The 22,709-nt window shown below is 35.5% G+C and overlaps 3 protein-coding genes and 1 pseudogene across 4 annotated transcripts in view; 1 reads left to right on the forward strand and 3 right to left on the reverse strand.

The window, feature by feature from the left end:
• Window positions 1-22,709, reverse strand: part of LOC109004516 (probable disease resistance protein At4g27220) — a 963,953-nt gene that overhangs the window by 570,659 nt on the left and 370,585 nt on the right. The gene's annotated exons all lie outside the window — the stretch shown is intronic.
• LOC109007439 (disease resistance protein At4g27190-like) lies at window positions 1,673-6,184 on the forward strand. The gene is made up of 5 exons (XM_035692860.1): window positions 1,673-4,438; window positions 4,543-4,686; window positions 4,780-5,076; window positions 5,518-6,083; window positions 6,133-6,184. The coding sequence occupies exons 1-5, from the start codon at window positions 1,673-1,675 to the stop codon at window positions 6,182-6,184; spliced, it is 3,825 nt and encodes a 1,274-aa protein (XP_035548753.1).
• On the reverse strand, window positions 12,233-13,836 carry LOC109017509 (phosphoserine aminotransferase 2, chloroplastic-like). The gene has a single exon (XM_018999759.2). It carries the CDS (start codon window positions 13,755-13,757, stop codon window positions 12,483-12,485), a length of 1,275 nt encoding a protein of 424 aa, XP_018855304.2. The 5' UTR covers window positions 13,758-13,836; the 3' UTR covers window positions 12,233-12,482.
• Window positions 14,621-18,437, reverse strand: LOC109017498 (annotated as a pseudogene).

Genomic DNA, 22,709 nt, shown 5'->3' on the forward strand with positions numbered 1-22,709 from the left:
TTCTCTTAAATTTATCTCTTCTGAACCTAGTGTTAGGACAAGTGATGATTGTTTACATGGTATCAAAAGGAGTTTTGGGTAATCTTGAGGCCTTGTTTGATTACGCAGATGAGATGAGATGAGATGAAAGTTAAATAAAATATTATTAGAATATAATTTTTTAATAATATTTTTGTTTTGAGATTTAAAAATTTTGAATTATTTATTGTATTTTGTTTAGAAGTTTGATAAAGTTGTAATGATTAGATAAGATGAGATGAAATAGTTTGTATAAATAAGCCAGATCTAACTCTACATTTTACTCCATTTAATTAAATATTTCACTTGTCTTGAACCAACTCATTAAGTAGAGTTTGACCCACATTAGAAAAAATATTAGAATATAAATTAAACAATTAAATTTACCTCCTTTTGTTAACTTATAACTTTTGCCTAATTCACTTTCTACTAGGAGTTGTCTACTAGTCCCAGTAAAGGTCAAAGAGGACTAAAGTTAGGAGTTCTGTAGTTTAGAATACTCCCCTAGCTAACAGCCTAACATCTCGACAGAATAGGATCAAGAACGACCAAAACTGGTCTTCACAAGCTCAGTCACATAGACAGGCCGGTCCTGTAAAAATACAAATACTAATCATGCTGGGACGGGAGGGAGAGAAAGAACATATCTTTTTTTAACAAGGTCGTGCATAAAACAGTAAAACAGAAGCAAATTACAGCATCCAGTGAAGTAGCTAAAATTATTACAGACTTAGCAAGGTGGGTCTTTCCCATTGTAGAGAACTAGAAAGCAAGGAAGCTGGCGGTATAGAAATAAAGGGAGTGCTTCTACATAGACAATTGGAATCCGTTACGCAATGGAATGCCTGCATCGATTGTGATCTTGATGTATTTTCCTAATGTTCCAACTCTCAAAAGTTGTAACAGGATTCGTGTCTCTGGCTATAGTTTCTATGATCCAGTCTGCATTTTTTCGTTGGCCTCCTCCGTAATCCTTAGCTTTCAAATTATTTTCTCGTACGAGTTTCAGAGTTGTATTATCAATTGATTGTTATTTTTCTTGGAGCAGATTTCATTATATATATCGAATTCTAGTGTTTATAATTTTGCCACCAGCTTGATTTCTGAATTATACACTTTGAATCTACAGAGCTACTTTGGACTACTGGAAGGGATGACGAAGAATTGATGGAGTACTTGTGAAAGTCAAGTTCTGTTCCGTGTTCTAGTACTGGTGTATATGATCAAATGCTGAACCTGGTTCATTCTTATGTTGTTCTTTTACTTTCCCAAGTCATTCTTCATACTCCATGCATGGTCATTTCGCCATCTGACTTTATTGCACTAGACTCCCCAAGATAGATCTATCTTGTTTTTGTAGTTTTCTTAGTTCCTTCTGTTCTTTGCCTAATTTGCTTTTAAACCTCATTCTAGAGACCTATTCGATTCAATCCATCAATATTCCAAAGAGAGCTAGCTAGGTGGTCTTCTTCTTTGTTTTGTGGTTTTGTTTGTACCCCTTTCTGTTGCATTCTATTGGTTTTTGTTTTGCGCTACTCGCACAAAAATCTTTAAGAAGGGATTTGTTTTTTGTTTAATAAAAGAAAGGGTTGACAGTAAGAAAGGAGTTACAAAAGAAAAAAAAATGGAGATTTTTGTAGCAATTGCAAAAAAAATGGCCGAGTACACGGTAGCACCAGTTGGACAGTGGCTAAGTTATTCGTTTTGCTACAGCAGCAACATCGCGAAGATGAAGAATTGGGAAGAGAAGTTGCAACATGCTAGAGATAGGGTGCAACATTCGATTGACGCTGCTGTTAGAAACAGTGAAGAAATTGAAGCTGATGTTAATAAGTGGTTGACGGAGGTAAATGAGATTACAGAACTGGCAACGAAAGTTCATGAAGGCGAAGAAGAAGCGAAGATGAGGTGCTCTATAGAGGTGTGCCTGAGCTTGAAGCTAAGACATCAGCTAAGTCGGAAGGCCAAAAAGATAGTGAAACTTGTAGGCGAAGCCTTGGAAAATGGAAAATTTGACAGAATTTCATACCGTCCTGCTCCACAAGGCATAATGACTACGAGATACATGCAGGATTGCATGGAGTTTGTGTCAAGAACGCCAATTGTGAAGGGACTTAAGGAGGCACTCGGAGATGCTAATATCAACGTGATTGGTTTATGGGGGATGCCTGGCGTGGGAAAGACTACATTGATAAGAGAAGTTGCCAAGCAAGTCAAGGAAGATAAGCTAATTGATGAGGTGGCTCTGGCAGACGTGACGCAGAGCCAAAACCTGAGACAAATTCAAGGAGAAATTGCAGACATGCTAGATCTCAAGCTTGATGCGGAGACAATACGCGGAAGAGCGATTCGTCTACGGGAGAGGTTAACAAAAGAGAAAAGGATACTTGTTATCCTAGATGATATATGGGAGAAACTTGATTTGGAAGCAATAGGAATTGATCCTTGTAAGGGATGCAAAGTAGTGCTGGTATCCAGACAACGCGATTTATTATCTTGTGACATGGGTGTCCAAAAGGATTTTGGAATTGAAGTGTTACCCCAAAAAGAAGCATGGGAATTATTTGAGATGATGGCGGCTGATTCTGTTAAAGACCCCAATTTACGATCTATAGCAACTGAGGTAGCTAAAGAGTGTGATGGTTTGCCCATTGCACTTGCAACGGTTTCTAAGGCTTTAAATAATAAGGATTTAAGTGAATGGAAGGATGCCTTACAGCAACTACGACATCCTGCAGCTCCCGAGCATCTCACAAGAATGCAGTTAACTATATACTCTTGTATAGAGTTGAGTTTTAGACATCTTGAAAGTCAGGAGATTCAATATTTATTTTTGCACTGTGCTGAAAAGGATTTCCACATTTTCCATCAGGACTTGTTGAAATATTGTTACGGTTTGGGTCTATTTCATGGAATTAACACATTGGAAGATGCGAGAAATAGACTATATAGACAATTACGTAACTTGAAAGACTCTTGTCTATTGCAAGATTGTCCTCACAAATCTAAGCATTGCCATATGCACGACGTTGTTCGTGATGTTGCTACGTTAATTGCTTCAAAGGATTATGATATGCATTTCAAGAAAGATGGAGGGCTTAAAGAATGGCCAGATATGGATGCACTAAAAAGATGCAAGGCAATTTCTATTGGTGGTGGAGATATTCATCAACTTCCAAATGAACTGGAATGTCCAGAATTAAGATTCCTTTGTGTGAATGGCAGAGATCGTTCTTTACAAATCCCAGACACTTTCTTTCAAGGGATGGAAAAGCTCAAAGTTTTGGATTTGACGGCAATGAAACTTTCATCACTTCCTTCGTCACTTCTTCTTCTTAGAAACCTACAAACATTGTGTCTTGATCAATGTGAGTTGGGAGACATATTTGGGATTGGAGAACTTAAGAATTTAGTAGTTCTTAGTCTTCAACATTCTGACATTTCAACATTACCCAGAGAAATAGGGTTGTTGATTCGTTTGCGGTTGTTGGATCTGACCCTTTGTTCCAAACTTGAAGTGATTCCACCTAATGTCCTATCTAACTTGGTGGAATTAGAAGAACTGTATATGGGAAATAGCTTTGTTCAATGGGAGGCTGAAGGACTCGTCACTGAAAGATCAGACAATGCTAACCTTGCTGAGCTCAAGTATATGTTACGTTTGACTACTTTGGAGATACATATCCGAGATGCCTGCATGTTGCCGAAAGATCTACGGTTTGGAAAATTAGAAAGATACAACATATTGGTAGGAGACGTCTGGGACTGGTCCTATAACCATGAATGCTTAAGAATATTAAAACTCAAGCTGAAGACAAGCTTTCAATCAGAGGTTGAAATTAAAATGTTGTTGAATACAACAGAATGTCTTTATTTAGATGAGTTAAAGGGTGTTAAGAGTGTTCTACATGAATTAGATCGAGAAGGTTTCCAGCAACTGAAGCATCTTCATATACAAAATAATGATGAGATCAAATATATCATTATTAGCTCTCCGATGCATATCTCAACCATTTCCTTTCCAGCCTTGGAGATATTCCATCTAAAAAATATGACTGGTTTGGAAGATATTTGTCATGGCCAACTTCATTCGACATCCTTTCGTAACTTGAAAGTTGTAAATGTGGAAAATTGTGAAAAACTAAAATTTGTCTTCCCATCATCCGTAGCAAGGGGCCTTTTACAACTCCAACAATTGCAGATAAGAGAATGCAGCAGCATGGGTGCAATAGTCGTGAAAGAAAGCGGCGAAATAGAAGACACGGATATGATATTTTTCCCTCAACTGCGTCACTTGGCACTAGAGCATCTTCCAAAGCTTATGAGCTTCTTAAGAACAAAAAATTCATTGGGAACTGAAGCTGGAGAAATCGTTGCGGAGGGCACACTTGATTCTGACATGACAATTCTACACGAACAGGTATGCTAATGTTTATTTTCCATAGTAATAATTCCACACGCACAACATTGTCAAAGAATATTACTACAAACCGCAAAAGACTTAGAAATTAAATGTTGTTGCAGGTTGTGTTCCCCAACTTGGAAATATTGGAACTATCATCAGTAGACTTGGAAGAGACACAGCACAACCAACATCGGGCAAGGTTGTCTTGCAGATTAACAACCATGGAAGCAATGTCGAGGTTTCAGAATTTGTCAAACTTGGAGGTGCAGGGCTCTTGTAATATAAAATATTTGCTGTCATTCTCTACAGCGAGATTTATGGTGCATCTCAAACATCTTCACATATCTGAATGTAAGGCTATGGAAGAGGTATTAGTCACAGAAGAAATTGCAGCTGCCGGAGAAATTACGAAGGAGGTATTCCCTCGACTAGAATGCCTGAAACTAACAGATCTTCCGAGCCTCACAAGATTCTGCGTAGGATGTAACATCCAATTTCCATCCTTGGAGAACATGTGCATTGACCATTGCCCTAACCTAGTGACATTTGTATTCAATCGTGCTAGTTTAGGCGCAACAACCAACCAGAAGATCATTCAAACAAATGCAGAGGAGAGGCCTCCAACTGTTATGCAACCTCTCTTCAATGTAGAGGTAATATCTGGCTCTTTTTTCTTTTTTTTTTAATAAATTGTTGGGTTCATGGAGCTTGGTTTATTTTGTGGCAGCCTATTTGATGACCCAATAAGGATTGGTTACAATTTTTGAGTGAACAATCTAAAAATTGTGAAATTAGGGTTTCCGTCATACAACCCTACATATATATTTATTATGAAAAGTATGATCATTCTGAGCATTGAAATTTTGACCCACACTGTACTTTGACATTCTTTAAGATAATAAAATGTTTTACAATTTCATAGACGTAGACACGCTGCCAAATTACATAAATTTTTGTATTGATTAATTTCTCGTTCTACGTTATTTTCTTGCATCGTTTTTCATGACATAAATATCCTTTTAGATCCTGGGATTAACGTGAGATATTATGGTCAGCTATTATTATATCATTAATATATGGGATTAACGTTGCAGGTTGCATTACCTTGTTTGAAGAGGTTGATAATCCGTCGCATGGATTACCTAAAACTCATTTGGCATAACCAATTTGCGGAAAATTCCTTTTGCAATCTACAATTAATAGATGTTGAACTTTGTGAAAACCTTGTGAGCATCTTTCAATCTGATATGCTGACAAGATTCCAGAGTGTAGAGAAACTTTTCATAGCTGATTGCACCTCACTACAACAAGTATTTGAGCTGCAAGAGCTAAATGTTAATGAAAATCAAGCTGTAATAGCCATACCTCTGAAAGGCTTGCGGTTGGCTCGTCTTCCACATATGAAGCATGTATGGAGTAAAGACCCCAAAGCAGTTTTCAGCTTTAAAAATCTAAAAGAAATACATGCTAGTGGATGTGAGAATTTGAGAAGTTTATTTCCAACCTCTGTTGCTAGAAGTCTCATGCAATTGGAGAATCTTGAGATAATAGATTGCGGGGTGGAGGAAATTGTTGAAGGTGAAGGGGAAGAAGATGCAATAGAAAGGTTTGAGTTCCCTCAAGTAACTTTCCTAACTCTTAAGAGGCTACCAAGACTAAAGTGGTTTTACCCAGGAGTGCATACGTTAGAATGTCCGAAGCTGAAACAGATGTGGGTGGAAGGATGCCAGAAAGTTGGCATTTTTGCTTATGGACTTCTGAGCTTTCAAGAAACACTTCGAGAGAGCTGGCATGAGATCTCCACCCAGCAACCCCTTTTCTTGGTTCATGAGGTAAAAAAAAAAGGCTTAATTAATCTCTCGTAATTAAGGTAGAAGTCTTAAAACTGATATTGTTTCTAAAGTTGTAATAGTTAAAGTTATTTATATCCATTATATATATAGCAAGAAAAGATTACTCATAAATTTTGAAAATAAATTTACATGCATCAAACTTGATAATTAATTATAATGTCATATTTTAGCATAAGCATGCAACTTCAAATATAACTTTATAAGCCAAATTTGCAATCCTTGGTCACATTGTAAACTTAATGAGAAGATGGTACCCCTTTTGCCACGTCTTATATTTTTTGAGATATTTTGTACGGCTATTTCCTAGCCAAAAAAAGTATTCAAAGTTTTGGAGCCAATCAAAAAAATTTGAATATTATTTATTTTATTCATGTAGCTGAAATCTGTAATCCACTATTATCAGCTTTTGTTTGTTTAGATCTTATAACGCTTCAATGATTGACCCAAATCACATGGTCTATATTTCAAAAGAACTAGTCAATGATACAATTAGAGACCTATTAGAACCTTATAAAGAGCAGGAACATCTCATTCTCAAGCAATGTAAGATCTCATTCACCACCTACCAATATTCTTATCATATGGGGCATCACAATCTCCCTCTCCCCTTAAATTCCAGACATCCTCATTGGGTCTATCTGTTGTAGGTGGCTTGGCTCAAGTCCTCTGATACCATTTGTAACTTTCTAATGGAAGACTCAAACCACATTGTCTATACTCCAATTATATCACTGACTAATCTTGAGTATAAACAATATGGTTTGAGCTTTCTATTGGAGCGTTACATATCGAATATGAGAGACAAAAGTATATAAGTTGGGTTTCTTGGGAAACTTGAGGAACGGGGAGGAAAAAAACAGAGGAAATGTTTGTAGATAGATAGAGCTTTCTGATTACTCCAAACCTGTCTTAGTTTCCGGGCGGGTTTTTCCAAATAGATATTCAGCCAACATAGATAAGAATGCTTGAACACTCCATAACTTGCTGGTGTGTTTGCCTGAATACCGATTAAATCATCAACGAACGTTGTGGAAAAAAGACTTCGCTTAATGTAAAAATTAACTGAATTATAAAAAAAATAATTCAGTTTCTGCTTGGCATTTTATTTCGGATTCCAACACTTCAATTTCTTGTTTATTTTGATGTCATGGCTAAAAGAGATAAAAATTAATCAAATAGATCATGCTTTGGTGGATGGGAATATATAATATGTTAACACATTAATTGGGATGAATTCACAGGTAGCATTCCCAAGCTTGGAGAAATTAGGAATTTCAAATATGGATAACTTGATAACCATATGGCACGACCAAGTTGCAGCGGAGTCCTTTTGCAATATTCAGGAACTTAAGGTTACATCTTGTGAAAATGTTTTGCACGTATTCGACTCCGATATTTGCAGCTTTCAAAATCTACGTCAAATTTATGCCAAGGGATGTGAGAGCTTGAAAAGTTTCTTTCCAACAGTCTCGATGGCTACAAGTCTCACGCAATTGGAGGATCTTCTTATAGTCAATTGTGGGATTGAGGAAATTGTCGCAGGAGGAGGAGAAGAAGCAACACCAAGGTTTTTGTTCCCTCGTATGACTACACTAAATCTTAAAGGGTTGGCAGAACTCAAATGGTTTTATCGAGGAGTGCATACTTCAAAATGGCCATCACTGAAAAATATGCTGGTGGATGGATGTCAAAAAGTTGAGATATTTGCTTCAGAATATATGAGTTTTCAAGAGGCACTTGAAGAAAGTCGACAAAGCAAGATCTCAAGTGACCAACCCCTTTTCTTGGTTGATCAAGATCAGGTAATTATAGCCTCAACTAGTACTCTTTTAAGATAGATGTTCACATTTGAGTAAAAGATGTAACAAGAATGATGAAAAACCTGAGAAATGATTATAAACTTTGAAATCTTTGGCCCTTTTAACTTGGCATGTTATATATATTGATTTATGTGAAGTTATGAAAAAAAAAAAGATTTATATGAAGTTATGGCTGATGAAAGCGAACTGATCCAACCCGAATGGGTCGGGTAAAAAATTTCGATTAATTTATGTGGAGTTATGCAAAAAAAAAAAAAAAAAAAAAAAAAGATTTATATAAAGTTATTATGCATGCTTAGATTTATCACTATTTTGACACCTATTGGATGAATCCTACTCTTACAGGTCGCATTCCCTAGTTTGGAAAAATTGATAATCTCTCACATGGATGACATGAAAGTTATATGGAATACCCAAATCGCAGCAGATTCCTTTTGCAAACTTCAGATGATGAGTGTTGAATTTTGTACAAATCTTAATAGCATCTTTCCGTTTAAGATGTTTAAAGTCTTCCAGAGTCTAGAGTGGGTGAATGTAGTCGGTTGCAGTTCTCTAAAACAAGTGTTTGACCTACAAGGGCCTAGTTTCCAAGAAACATGTGGTGTAATAGTCACTCAATTGAAGGACTTGTATTTGCGTGATCTGCCAAAGCTGAAGCACATATCGAATAAGGATCCTCGTGATATTTTGAGCTTTCAAAATCTACGTAATGTACATGCCAACGGGTGTGAGAGCATGGAATGTCTCTTTCCAGCTTCCATGGCCAGAACACTCACGGAATTGGAAACTCTTAAGGTAATTGATTGCGGGGTTGAGGTCATTGTTGAGAAGGAAGAAGCAGAAGGAAGACTTGTGTTCCCTAAACTAACTTCTTTGGAACTCGGGATATTGCCAAAACTCAAGTGGATTTCCCCCGGGGCGCATAATTTAGAATGGCCAGTGTTGAAAGAATTGAAAGCGTGGGGATGTGATGACCAAGTTAGCATATTTGCTTCTAAATTCTCGAGATTTCAAGAAACAAGTCAACAGTGTCTACTTGAGAGTTCCATTCAACATCCTCTTTTCTTGGTTGAAGAGGTAAGATGCCAATCAATTTAACTCTTTGAAATAGCACGAGTCATATTGTATTCTTTCCTGTCTTGAGAAAAAGGGTCTCGTAATGCATTGTTCTCTAGAAAATTGGATGTTAACTTCGTTTTTGCTACAGGGTACATTCCCAAAATTGGAGGCTTTGAAAGTGATCGTTCATCACACCACTTGGTGTAACCAGTTTTTGGTAGAGTCCTTTTGCAAGTTAAAAGTTTTAGAGGTGCAATGCAACCATGATACATCGGTTCTTTCTCTATCTAATTTACTAAAAAGATTACAGAATTTGGAGAAACTTGTTGTGAAATGTACTTCCTGGCAAGAAATAATCCCTTATGAAGATTTTATTGGCCTAGAAAACCATGCTAGGATATTCCCACGACTAAAAGAACTTAGGGTGTCTAAAGCATCAATGCTGACACATTTGTGGAAAGAAGATGTCCAGGAATATCTAGTTTTTGATAAAGTACTGGAAATTCTAGCAGTTTCAGAATGTCACAGATTGAAAAGTTTAGTGCCATCCTCGACATGTTTCCACAATTTGACAGATCTCGAGATATTGAGTTGTAATGGATTGATCAATTTAACAACATGCACAACAGCCAAAAGCTTGGTGCAGCTCAGAAAAATGAGGGTAAGTTCATGTGAAGGAATGACAGAAATTGTGGCAAGGGGGGAAGATCAAGCCAAAGTGGTGATTGCATTCAGCAAATTGACTTGCTTAAAGTTTGATTGCTTACCAAACTTCACAAGCTTTTGCTCTGGAAGTCATTCTATTATGTTCCCATATTTGAAGGAAGTAATTGTGGAAGAATGCCCAGTGTTGAAAACTTTCTGTCACGGAGTCCTAAGAACACCAAAGCTAAAAAGCGTACAAGTAAAAAGAGGAGAGAAATCACATACCCATTGGAAGCATGACCTGAATACCACCATACATTCGCTTTGGGAAGACAAGCCAATTTGACAGCCAGCATGCAGTCTATTTGAAGAAAGGCAAGTATATTATTTAACACGTTTCATATTTTCAGTACCACTAATTTAATTTCTAATTCATAATCAAATATTGTAATATTCTGAATTTGGACACTTTTTAGTAAATTAAGCAGCAAATGTAGATTTGTATCTTTCCCCAACTTTTGAGGAAATCAACAAAATTAATAATTACATGGAGGATTTCAATACTTGGGGGCATGGGATCCGGTGCACCTATCAGTCCTCTTATTTTTCGAAATAGATATTATTTAAAAGATTAATTATTCTTGAAGATTAAGAAATATATATATAATTATTGACTTTTTTTTATTTTTTTATTTTATTGCAGAAAGGTTGGAGCATGAATATAACATTTGGAGTTCTGGGTGAAATTCTTTCGAATGTGCAAACTTTGTGTCAACTTATTTTGTAATATTCTATTGTGCAATTATTTTGACTCTGTTTCGAAGATGGACATATTATCTATTCCCTTTATATATATATATATATATATATATATATATATATCGAACTAGAGGGTTTGGAAATATGCCACAACTAATGAGTTTCTTATTTGCTCAAAAGACATGAAAATATTTTCAATTGGTTGGAAGAAATTTTCTCCAACTCATGAATCGGCCGGAGGAAATCTCCATCCTTTTCAATGATTTTTTTAGAGAATAATTTATCGTTTAGTATTTTTCAATAACACTCCCGAAATGTTTCCTTTTTAGTCATAATGTTTCTTTTTCAGCTTCTATTTTTCCTTTTTACTTTGTTTTGATTGGTCGTTGTAAGTGTTTAATTTTTCCTCCACGATTACTGATTAGACAGCCGTCTTCTATTTTAATATAAAATTATAAAAAAATAATTATAAGTATGATATTCTCTTTATAATTTACAATATGTACATCACACTTAATTACAACGAAAATGAGCTCATTTTTTTATGACATTGTTTTTAAAACTTAAAGAGTAAAAAAAAAATCAATTTTTATAAAATTAAATTTATTTTTAATTAAATTATATGATTACATTGATTGATTAAATTTAATTTTTTATAGATTATATTAGAAGATTATGTTCTGAAATTTTTAATCCAAATTTAAAAAATAAATAAGAAACAAATAATTAAATAGTAAAATAATAATAAAAAAAAGTGTAAATATATCTCTACCTTGTGATATCCCACAACGATCCCACCCATCGTTAGTCGGTATTACACATTTGGTCCCTGAAGAAATTATGGCTCCCTCGTCAGAGTTGAAGGAAAATGGCGTACTGTCAAAGTCTGAAGGAGATGTAAGATTCGCTATCACCCCAAATGTGAAGGGACTTGTTGTCACTCCAGAATCTCCTATAGAGAAAACCAATGGAGTTGCTTAAGAACCTATGGGTTTGGCGTTGGTGCCTTGTGTAGAGTCGGGAGTTCAGTTGGATACTGTGTTTGGGAATAACGTTGCTCCCTTGGTCTCTCTTCCTCCAATAGAGGACTAAATTTTGCCTAAAGTTAATGAGATTTAGTAGTTTGTGGGAATCTCACATGGAGGATGTAAAGATCAATTTAAAGAACTAATCATTGTGATTGAAGCAAGCCACGCGCTTGAAATCAAATCAAATTTCAAGAAAAGCAGAAAGTTACAACGTCTTTCTTGGACAATCAATTACGATGCTAAGGATAGTAACTCAACTAGAGAGAAGTCTAAAAGGATGGCATTGTGAAAACAGGAATCAAGGGGTGGGGTTGGGTGTTCGGGTGGAGTTTTAATTCTATGGGAAACAAGGGGTTAGGGTTAGGGTTGGGTCTGGTATATTTTGAGTTTTTTTCCACGAGCTTTTTGAGTCATTAGGGACTTTTTAGGTCATTTTAGACAAGATATTTTCTTGTATACATTCAGTGTACTTGATTTTTCCTCTTGATATATATAATTTTTTACTTGTCAAAAAAAAAAAAATTTGGAAGTATGTGGGTGTGACAACATGGGTGCGATAGCGATGGTTGTGGAAGAAGAAAGAAGACGGAATAGAACATGGAGATCATATGAAAAAGCTTCTTTATTTAATCATAAAACCCGATATTCAAACAAATGCTTTGCAATTCACTAACTCGTGTAACAAGGGATTCAAACTCATCAACTTTATGAATTTGCATTTTGCAAGACATAGTAATAATCTAAAAGCCGAAATATTAAAATTTCTCTTGATGAACATGAACATCAAGATGGAAAACATACCTGAAATTCTACAGAAGCAAACGAAACAAGAAGACAAAAATTGCTACAATGTCTAATAGTCGTCAGCCTCACCCAAAAAAGCCATGTAAATTAATCAAGCATGCCTTGCCTGAAAATCCTTCATGAAAGCAACCAACTTCTCAACCCCAGCCAATGGCATAGCATTATATATGGAAGCACGCATACCTCCAACCGACCTATGCCCCTTGAGTTGAATCATCTTCTCCTTGGCTGCCTCTTTCACAAAGTCAGCCTCCAACTCCGGCTTCTCCAACGTGAACGGTACGTTCATCAACGACCTCACCGACTTCTCAACCGGGCACCTGTAGAATCCATTGCTCAAATCGATCGCACTGTACAGAAGCTCGGCCTTCTTCTTGTTCTTCTTCTCCACCTCCTCCAACCCGCCTTGCGCCAACAAGTCCTCGAACACCAATCCGCACATGTAGATGCAGTAACAAGGAGGTGTGTTATAGAGCGAGTTGTTGTCTGCGTGGATCTTGTAGTCCAGCATAATGGGTGTAATCTCCTGAGCATTCCCAATCAGATCCTTCCGGATGATGACAATGGTCACTCCAGATGGCCCCACGTTCTTCTGAGCCCCAGCGTATATGATCCCGAATTTCGACACGTCCACGGGCTTCGAACAGAAGTTCGAAGACATGTCGGCGATAAGTATACCATTCTTTGAAGTTGGGTAGTTCTTGAACTCGACCCCATGTATGGTTTCGTTGGCGCATATATGCAAATACTTGGCGTCCGGGCTCTGCTCCAACCCCTCGAAGGACGGAATTCTCGTGTAGTTGTCCGATTTGCCCGACCAGATCACCTTGGCTTTGCTGAACTTCTTTGCCTCCTTAAAGGCCTTGTCCCCCCACGACCCGGTGACCAGGTAATCCACCGGGTCGTCGGGTTTAACCAGATTTAAAGGGATCGCAGCGAACTGAGTGGTGGCGCCGCCTTGGAGGAAGAGGATCGCGTATTCGGAGGGGATATTCAGAAGGGTACGGAGATCGGACTCGGCCTTCTGGATAATGGAGAGGAACTCCTTGCCTCGGTGGCTCATTTCCATGACGCTCATGCCGGATCCCCGCCAGTTGTAAAGCTCCGACTGAGCCTTGAGGAGAACGTTCTCCGGGAGGGTGGCAGGCCCCGCAGCGAAGTTGAAGACTCGATCTTGGGATTGGGTCTGGATCAGTGGGCGCTGATCCTGGGTTTGGGTAGGAGCGGCGCATCTGATCGACATGGGCTTGGTGGGGAGCTTGAGGGTGTTGAGGTGGGTGTTTGTGGGGAAGATGGGTGGTGAAGAGGTTTTGAGGAAGAAGCGGTTAGGGTTCTGGAGGAGGATCGAGTGGGGTGACGATGCCATAGCTATGGCGGCTCAGATTTGGGATCTCAGAGGAAGAGAGCTTTTGAAAAGCGTATGTGTTTAACACAATAGGGAATATTTGGTGGGATATACAAATAGAGAAGAAGAGGATTTTATTTTTTCTTTTTCTTTTTCTTTTTTTATTGCAAGAGGGATTTATTTGATAATATTTTACATATTTAGGCACTAGTTTGACTCAAGCTGAGGTTGGTGGTAGGTTTGATTTTTAGAAATTATGTCATTTTTCTGGTTTGTTGACTTGTCCTTTAATTTTTGTTTCTGTTAAATGTTAATTTCGTCTCCTAGTATTAATTATTTTTATTTAATCTTTAATTATTTTTATCGAAATAATGTCCCTCTTCATTCTATATCTTCTCGTAGAGCATATAAAAATAGGTGAATGTAATACTTTAAAAATAATAATATCAATTTTATGTTATATCTATGTCTTCATATGCTCTAATTTTGTAAAATCAATATTACATTACATGCAAGTAATAATACATTTGTTTTAACTTTTAAGAGCAAAATTCAACTACGATTATCAACTTTGAGCATTGGCTACTCAAGTAAGTTTTGCTGAGACTCGCATGTGAGATTCATAGCAACTTTTTCACAGCTCTACTTCAGTGCACTCAGCAACTTGTGCTTAATTGGTTGCCAAAATGATTGGAGGACAAAAAAATGTTGGTTTAGATGTTGTTGGGATGAAATTGAGCAGCATTTGGTTCATAGGTTGTCCTTCTATCCACTCTACCCCTCACCTTAGATAGTTCAAAGAAGATACGATATATAACGATTGGGGAGATTTGCAAATATCACTAATTGCAGTGGGGTCTCCAGGTGAAGCATTCATCCACATGTGAAGATATAACTATTTTAATAAAAATTGAAATATGATATTGTCATTACATTATTGTTCAAAGGGAACAACAATAGAAGTACAATTTGAAGGGGGAAACGGATGAGTAAGTTCAATTAGAACTTGGGAAAACAACCATGGCTGTGTGCAATTAACAACCGAAAGCAATCCCCAGTGCAACCCACGTTGCTGTATTATGATGAGTATTCATTCCCCATCTCCAATCAGCCCAATTACATAGTCATGCAATGTGTTAGTAGCTGTACATGGCCTGCTATAGTTGGGTATCCAAAAGAAAATGAGCTGGTTCAGATTTTGCAGTATAGCCAAACTTAGATGTAAAGTATTTCCTATGTACCCCTGTGAGTTTCCCTGTTGCTGCCTTTTCATGGAAACCTACCATTAGTCTTGAGCATTCCCTGTGAGTAAGCAGAGCAATGTGCATCTCTCATCAATGAAAATTTTGTGTACTCTGTTAGTATTGTGATTAGTGAAGTTATTAAAATGGTAGGAAACTCACAATAGCTTATCTTCTGAATAGCTGGCATGCCATTCACAGGTCTTACTCCACTGCTTGAACCCGTTAAGAGTACATTGAGCAGTATAGATGGCAGCAGCTGCTAATAAAGATGGTGAGAACCTGAGCATCTCATACTCCACAAATGAAAGCTCAATCAAGAAGAAGGACAGTTGCTCAAGCTGTTTCATAAAGTCATGAGAAGTAGTTATTTTAGCAAATATTTGCTGATACAGAAACCATGCTGGAGTATTTTCACAGAAGACTACTGACCTTTTTGTCCGATTGAGCAGCCTTGAGGAACCTTCGCATGAAAACATATGGGGTTGGAACTGACATGTTGAACTGCAATGTGTTTAGCATCAAGCTCTCCTGCAGGTTTATTAAGACCAGAAAGTCATTTATTGGTTGGAAGGATATATTATAGCTTAATCACAACGAAAGAAAAAAGTTACCATATCCAGAACCTCCTTCCTTGTGTAAGCTTTGTCTGATATAAGAATCAAATCCCCAACTATAGGAACAGAAACCTCCTCGTACTTGCATGCTAAGAGCATGGCAACCAAACCAATTAACTGAAGTTTCTTTCTTACCACTGTTTGCTGGGATAAAAATCTGTCTATAATGTTAACTGTTAGGAACAATGTCTCATTCATGAGTTCAAACTTGTCGTGTACCTGTTGATTTGAACAAGCAGAAACATGACTCAAAATTGAAATCAATTAGGAAAAACAAGCAATCAAGCTAAATTTTGAACCAGAAGCCCGATTTATTACCACTTTAGGTATTGTGTATACCTCAATAAGCCAATCAATCAGTATGGATCTCATCCTCTCATTAATGTCAGATTGTTGTGCCATATAGTTTGGTGAGACGCAACTAAAACTCTGCATCAAATTATTGGAACTTAGTAACCAACCTTGAGTAGAATTTGATGCTTTCCTTTTCAGTTACCACATTTGTAATCAAAATGGATTTCGAAAATATAAAACACAACGTAAAATCTTGCAAAAGCAGTAAGTGAATAAATTGTCTGGAAATTTGATAATTTAAAATTATATGGTGGTATCCCAACCTTGCATGGGAAATACATTATGGAAAACATTAGTAAGGCAAACGTTTCAAGATATTCAGATTTAAATGAGGTAATTGCCGACTTCTTACCACCGCATCAACTTAACCTGTGTCCATAACTACTTCAAAAGAAAGATGCTTAACACATGTAGTTAATGAGGTAAATGCTGCCTTGTGGACGCGTGTAGATAATGAACCCACAAAATACAATTTAACATGTAATATATGTGGATGATTGAATAGTAATAAATTATGGGTGCTTAATGCCATGCACTTGGCTTAAACACACTACGTATCTAATAAACCTGACAATCACAGTCAAGCAATAAAAACTTTCTTAATTTAGGGAGCTTGAATAGTACCAAATGGTCCAAATCTACAAGGGCGACAATTACATGACAGATATGTGTGTTTCTAGATGAAGTGTATTCAATAATGACATAAAAGTTTAGGTGTACACTATTTTTGGCAGGCAAAATAATGAGCCTGGATGGTCATACCTCACCAATTGCATATGTTCTTTTTTAATAGAAGAATCTGAAACTCGTGCGGATCTCACATCCATTATGGGGGGAACCTTAGACCTCCCTTCCTATGAAGGCATAGATTGAGAAGTACTACTATTCTACTAAAAGCATGTTACTTCAAACTGAAAATCTAGTAAGGGAACTTCTTCTTTGAGTGTCAAGAACTATAAGCTAATTTACCTCCATTTTTCTGTAATAGGCATAGAGATCTTCAATATAGTCCACAACTGCAAGTGGATTCTTCGCATCGCAGCTGTCAATATCCATGACTGGTTCTTCAGCTATATCCTCCATTTCAACCTCCTCCTAGCAATTTAGCAAGTTTTTAAAAATTTTGAAAATCGATCTTCAAAAGTTTCAATAGCTGTTAAGAAAGAAGGATACCGTCTCATCAGTTTCACTAGGCATTGCTTCCGTTTGTTCTAAAAACATGGGCACTGGTTGGTCTTCTTTAGGTGAGTTGTGTTCCTCGTCTACAAAGATGGAGGCTCCAAATCCATTCGAAGCTGATTGGTTCGCTTTCTTGGTTTCCTATACATAGTTAGAGACAATAAATAAATCCGAACAAGACCCACAAATTAGAGCACAGATATAGGTCCAGATCCATATTTTCTTATAGTATGAGAGAGAGAGAGAGAGAGCTAAGGAGGGAGGTAGAGAAGAATAGTGATACCGGGGGACAAGCTGGCTGCGTATTTGCAATTTGTGCGGCGAACTTCCTAACGAACACAACAGATCAAAACCAGGGTATGAGAATTTGAAGAAAAGCATTGATGAAAATAGCAAAAACAATAAGAACTTTTATTTAGTCAAAAGGGTTTTTTTTTTTTCTCTCCCTAAAGCTATCAAAAGGTATCATATTCAAATTTTGAATTTTATTTCCTTCTACGACCTTCAGTCAGCAGCCAAAAACATTAAAAAAAAAATGAAATTACAGGGCTACATTCCCAGTTCCAGACCTCGTAATCGGTCGATGCACTGGATCTGCCTGCTTCTTTTCGCAGATTTCATGTTTGCTAAAACAGGAGCAAAAACACACAAATCAATTCCAGAAACCAAAAAAAAAAAAAATGACTAGGAAACAAGAAACAAAAATGCATTATAACTTCAGATTGAGCATCAATAACATTACTCTGACAAGGCTCTTTTATTGACTACACAAGGGTATGCTCGACCTCCCACTAAACCCTGATTAATGACGCTTAAAGCCCTTCTGTTCTGGATAATCTCCTGACCGAACTTTCTATTACCCATCTCTATCCCTCCTACCATTAAAAAAAAATGACAAAAGAACCATGTCAGATCTTCTGGTTTTACAACCAAAGTCAGTCTTGAATCGTCAAAAAATCTCAAAATTACCTTGAAGATTGGTGGGCTTGTTCAAATCGGGATTGTTCTCGTCAGTAATAACCATTCTCTTCGATTATCTGAAAGAACAATCACTACCAGAGAACAAAACTCCTGGATACAAGAGAACAAACTCCTGGATCCCAAGACCCACCCCCACCCTAAAACGTTAGAACATCTAAGGACTGAGCCCTCCCGAGAAAATACGAACAAAGGTACAGAGAAATATAGAGCCCAAAAAAACACAAACGGGGGAATTGGTGTATAAAGTGGGTCGCGGTCTCTCGCCTTTATTCAAACGCAACGGCTAGTGAAATGTGGCCGTTGGATGAGAGGATGGTCTTGAGAAATGAGACTTGCTTCCATTTGTTTGTCCGAACAACGGTCAGTTGGTCGGAATGTCATGTGGAGTGCCGCATCTGATTTCAAATTAAATTAATTTCTTTTTATATTATTTTTTGTTTTTATTTACGGTAGGTGAAAAATTGAAATCCGCTCCTTTCCCATCATTCCTCCGGGGTCCGGATTCTCTCTCCTAAACGCCAACTTGGATTGTGATTGACCAATTAAAGACTGCCAAATCAGCATTTTAGGAATTTTATGCAGCTTTGGTTACTACAGCATCACTCCGATTTTATGAGAGAGATGTTAGTTGGTGTAAAATTTTCGTCTCGTCTCGTTTTATTATTATAATTTTTTTAAATTTTTATATAAAATATAATAAATAATTTAATTTTTTTAAATTTTAAAATAATAATAATATTAAAAAATAATATTTTAAATTTTCATTTAAAACTAAAAATTCTCTAGACAAAACATATCCTTATAATATTTTAATTGATTACATTTGATGCATGATGATTTTTCTACAAATTCGGACCACAAAAAATTAAAATTAAGAATTTTGTTCCTTAAATTATTGCTATATATGTCATCACTCATGAGAACTCTTTTGAATTGTAATGAAATTTTAAATTTTATTCATAAAGAATGGGGTTTTTATGTATTTATTATATGAAAAAGCAACACCCATTTTATTGAATAATAAAATTGATATTGATACATTAATGATTCTCCTAAAGGACTCTGATGATCAAGGGGGACCAATAAATCAGCCATTGAAGGAGCTTGGTCCCATCCTCATCCTCATTCCGGCCATAGATAGGAGGTAGGAGGGGTTGATTAATTAAAGAAAAAGAAAGGAAATGAAAGGTAGATTTCAAAATCCTCGGGAATGACAGTAAAAGTAGAAAGAAGAAAATAGAAATTGATTTTGTATTTATCCAATCCTTGCAACCATCCTATCCTATGACCCACAAATACAATTACATTAACATACAGTTCAAATTTTCACACTTGGATATGCAGAGAAGCACAAAAGTCATCAACTCTCAAAACTTAACTATCTTGGAACCTACCTTATTAATATACCATCTTTATGAATATACAACTGCAACATCCATCCTATTTTAGTTATATATATATATATATATATATATATATATATACATACACACTAGTAAGGACGGTACGTGTGTATGCCCCTTGCACGTAGCGCCCGATTTTTTTTAAACAAAAAAGATATCAGAAAGTAAAATCTTTTTATATAAGTATATTATAGTAATAATTCATCTAAAAAAGTGTAAAAATTAAGAAAATTTTTACAAATAATAAAACATTATCATCTCACTACAACATGTACAAAAAGTGTCAAAAAAAGCTCTTCAAAATCAGATTGTGAACAACATATATAATGTAAAAGTTTTTTTAAGTTAACAAAACGATTTTGTTGTATTTTGAGGGAAGTATATACATGAAACTTATGTTGTTGATTAAGTCACTGGATGAATGGACAAATGTTAAATCTCTTGTGCCGTTGTTCCTACATGAAATTATATATAACATGCATCGCAATTTTGTTGCAAATACGATAAATGTTCTTACGTGAAATAAATTTAGAATTTTTAAAAAATCTTGGAGAAAAATATTGCTATCTCAAGTATTTATTTTAAATCTAGTGAATGACTTTTAAATTAAGTCTAGTGTTTGAAAATCTTCCAAATCTTTTAAGAGTCCAAACTAAATGGGATATTTGTAATGTTAATGAACCAATCATATTTTTTAAGTAGGACTCTTTAAATTTTAGAATCCGAAAATAATATAGTTTTAAAATTTTATTTTGTTTAAATGATTTTATTGTATTTAATTTTTATCTTATTTTATTCATATTAAACTAATTGAGTTGTTTTATTCATCATCTATATATCACATATATTTGTTACGAGAAAAAGGAAATAAAATTTAAAAAGATGTGGTGTGTGGAGTATAGTATGATAAATAATTTTTTTATTAAAATTAATATTATAAAACTATTAATTTTTGATATTGTATCTTTTGAAACTTTGATCATTATTTCATGAGTTGTGAAGCACGAGACATCTGATTGATAAGGCCAAATGAACTTTTATTTTTAATAATTTTTTTATACATTTTTTTTATACTCTTAAACTTTTTTTAAAAAATTACAACATCATTAAAAAATATTTACTTAATCATTATAGAAAAAGCAATAACAGACAAAAAAATTAATCGATACAAATGCTTGGATCCAAAATGGGTATCCCAAGCATTTCTCTTACTTCATAGCTTGAAAATAGGACATGTGGACAGTTGCAAACCAATTTTTTTCTTCTTCTTTTCTACTCTCTCTCTCTCTCTCTCTCTCTCTCTCTCCCATACTGAAATTTTATCTTCCCTTTGTGAGTCGCCGTCATCTATGTTTTCAAGCCCTCAAGTTTTTTTTCCCTCTCTCTCTCTTTCCCCTTCTTCCCCACCACGACAACTCATCGCATCCTCCACCGTCGCCGACAACTTCACAAGAACCCAGAGTAAGTATTTTCCTTTATCTACTCTCCCACTTTTTTCTCCACAAAATTTCATCTATTTCTCTCTTTTCTCTATGTTTTCAGATCTAAGCTATGTGAGGAAATCTCTAGAAAAATTGTGTTTCTTGGGTTGGATGTTTGGGATGAGGCGTTTCTGATCAAACACAAAAAAATGAGAAGTTTGGAAAGTTTGCATTTTTCTACAATTTCTGAGAAAGTTTACATTTTCCTATTAGTCTATTAGTCTTTAATAGTTTTCTGCTTCATCTGAAAATCAAACAAATTGCATCTTCTTCTGCCTCATCTGAAAATCACACAAAATAGTGTGTCCTGTCAATAGAAATGACGTAAGATCTCTCAACCCTCTTGTTTGTTCTACAACTTTTTAGTGAGATAGAATTTTGAGCTTTTTTGGGTAATTGGCTATTTGATTTAAGTGTTGTTTCATTAGTTTGGGAGTTGATTCTCTTGTTTATGACCTGTACGTTGATGTTGCCTAAATTTCTACTAAGAAAGTTCTTACAAAAAAAAAAAAAAAAATGGGAGTTGATGTAAAACAAATCAAAGCCAAAAATTGCAAAGAAATTTTTCCCACGGAGAGAGAGAGATGAAGCTTTTAGACTAATTCGTGAAAGGGGAGACACTACATGAGGGACAAAATTAGAAAGCAAAGGAAGAAGTCGGTGAAATGAAGAAAAAATATAAAATGGAAGGGAATTTCTTGAGAAAACACAGGGCAAAATTGAATGACATGGTGGTCAAAAAAACATTGTTCATCAATCAGGGGCAAAAATGTAATAATATTTAGTAAAACAGGGGCATCAGCAGAAAAAAAATACAAAAGGGAAGGAAATTTCTTGAGAAAACATAGGGCAAAATTGGAAAACATGGTGGTCAAAAAAACACTGTTCATCAATCAGGGGTAAAAACGTAATAATATTTAGTCAAACAGGGGCATCAACCAAAAAAAAAAAAAAATCAAATAACAAAGGAACCAGAGACAAAACTGTAATAAAGATTACTCACAAAAGGGCACAAGCAGAAAGTAAAATACAAGAGCCAATGACAAAACTGTAATAATAACTAGCTACATAAGGGTAGAAATGAAAAATAAAGTGTCAAACAAAAGTTATTGTGGATTCATGTTCACATGCCGATAGCCACTTTTATAATATAATATATATATCTTGAACCAAATACTGATAGCACTCATAATTTCAAATACGTAATTTGGCTGCAAAAGAAAAAGAGCACAATATTTATTTTAGAAAAATTCTAGTTATCATCCATACATCACACATAACTTTTTATTTATTTTTTTATTACTAAATGTATAGTATATGGATAGTGAGTAGAAGAACTCAAGTAGTTTAGGAAGAGTAAAATCAAAAAAATAAAAATAAGTATTATGTATGGTGTGTGAAAATAATGAGTATCAAAACTCTTTATTCTATTATTATAAATGACATTATATAAAGTCGCGGATGAGATGACATCTGTCTCTTCTTTTGTGACGCAAGCTGCTAGTCTTACATGCAAATCATGAGTCTATGACTTGTTTTGATTTAGAAAATATCTCAATTCATCTTATCTTATCTTATCTTATCTCATCATTACAACTTTCCTAAATTCATAAACAAAATACAATTAACAATTCAGCGTTTTCAAATTCTAAAACAAAAATAATATTTTAACAATATTTTTTAAAATATATTTTTTTTTTAATTTTCATCTCATTTT

Source organism: Juglans regia, chromosome 8 (assembly GCF_001411555.2).
Source record: "Juglans regia cultivar Chandler chromosome 8, Walnut 2.0, whole genome shotgun sequence".
NCBI classification, from domain to species: domain Eukaryota; kingdom Viridiplantae; phylum Streptophyta; class Magnoliopsida; order Fagales; family Juglandaceae; genus Juglans; species Juglans regia.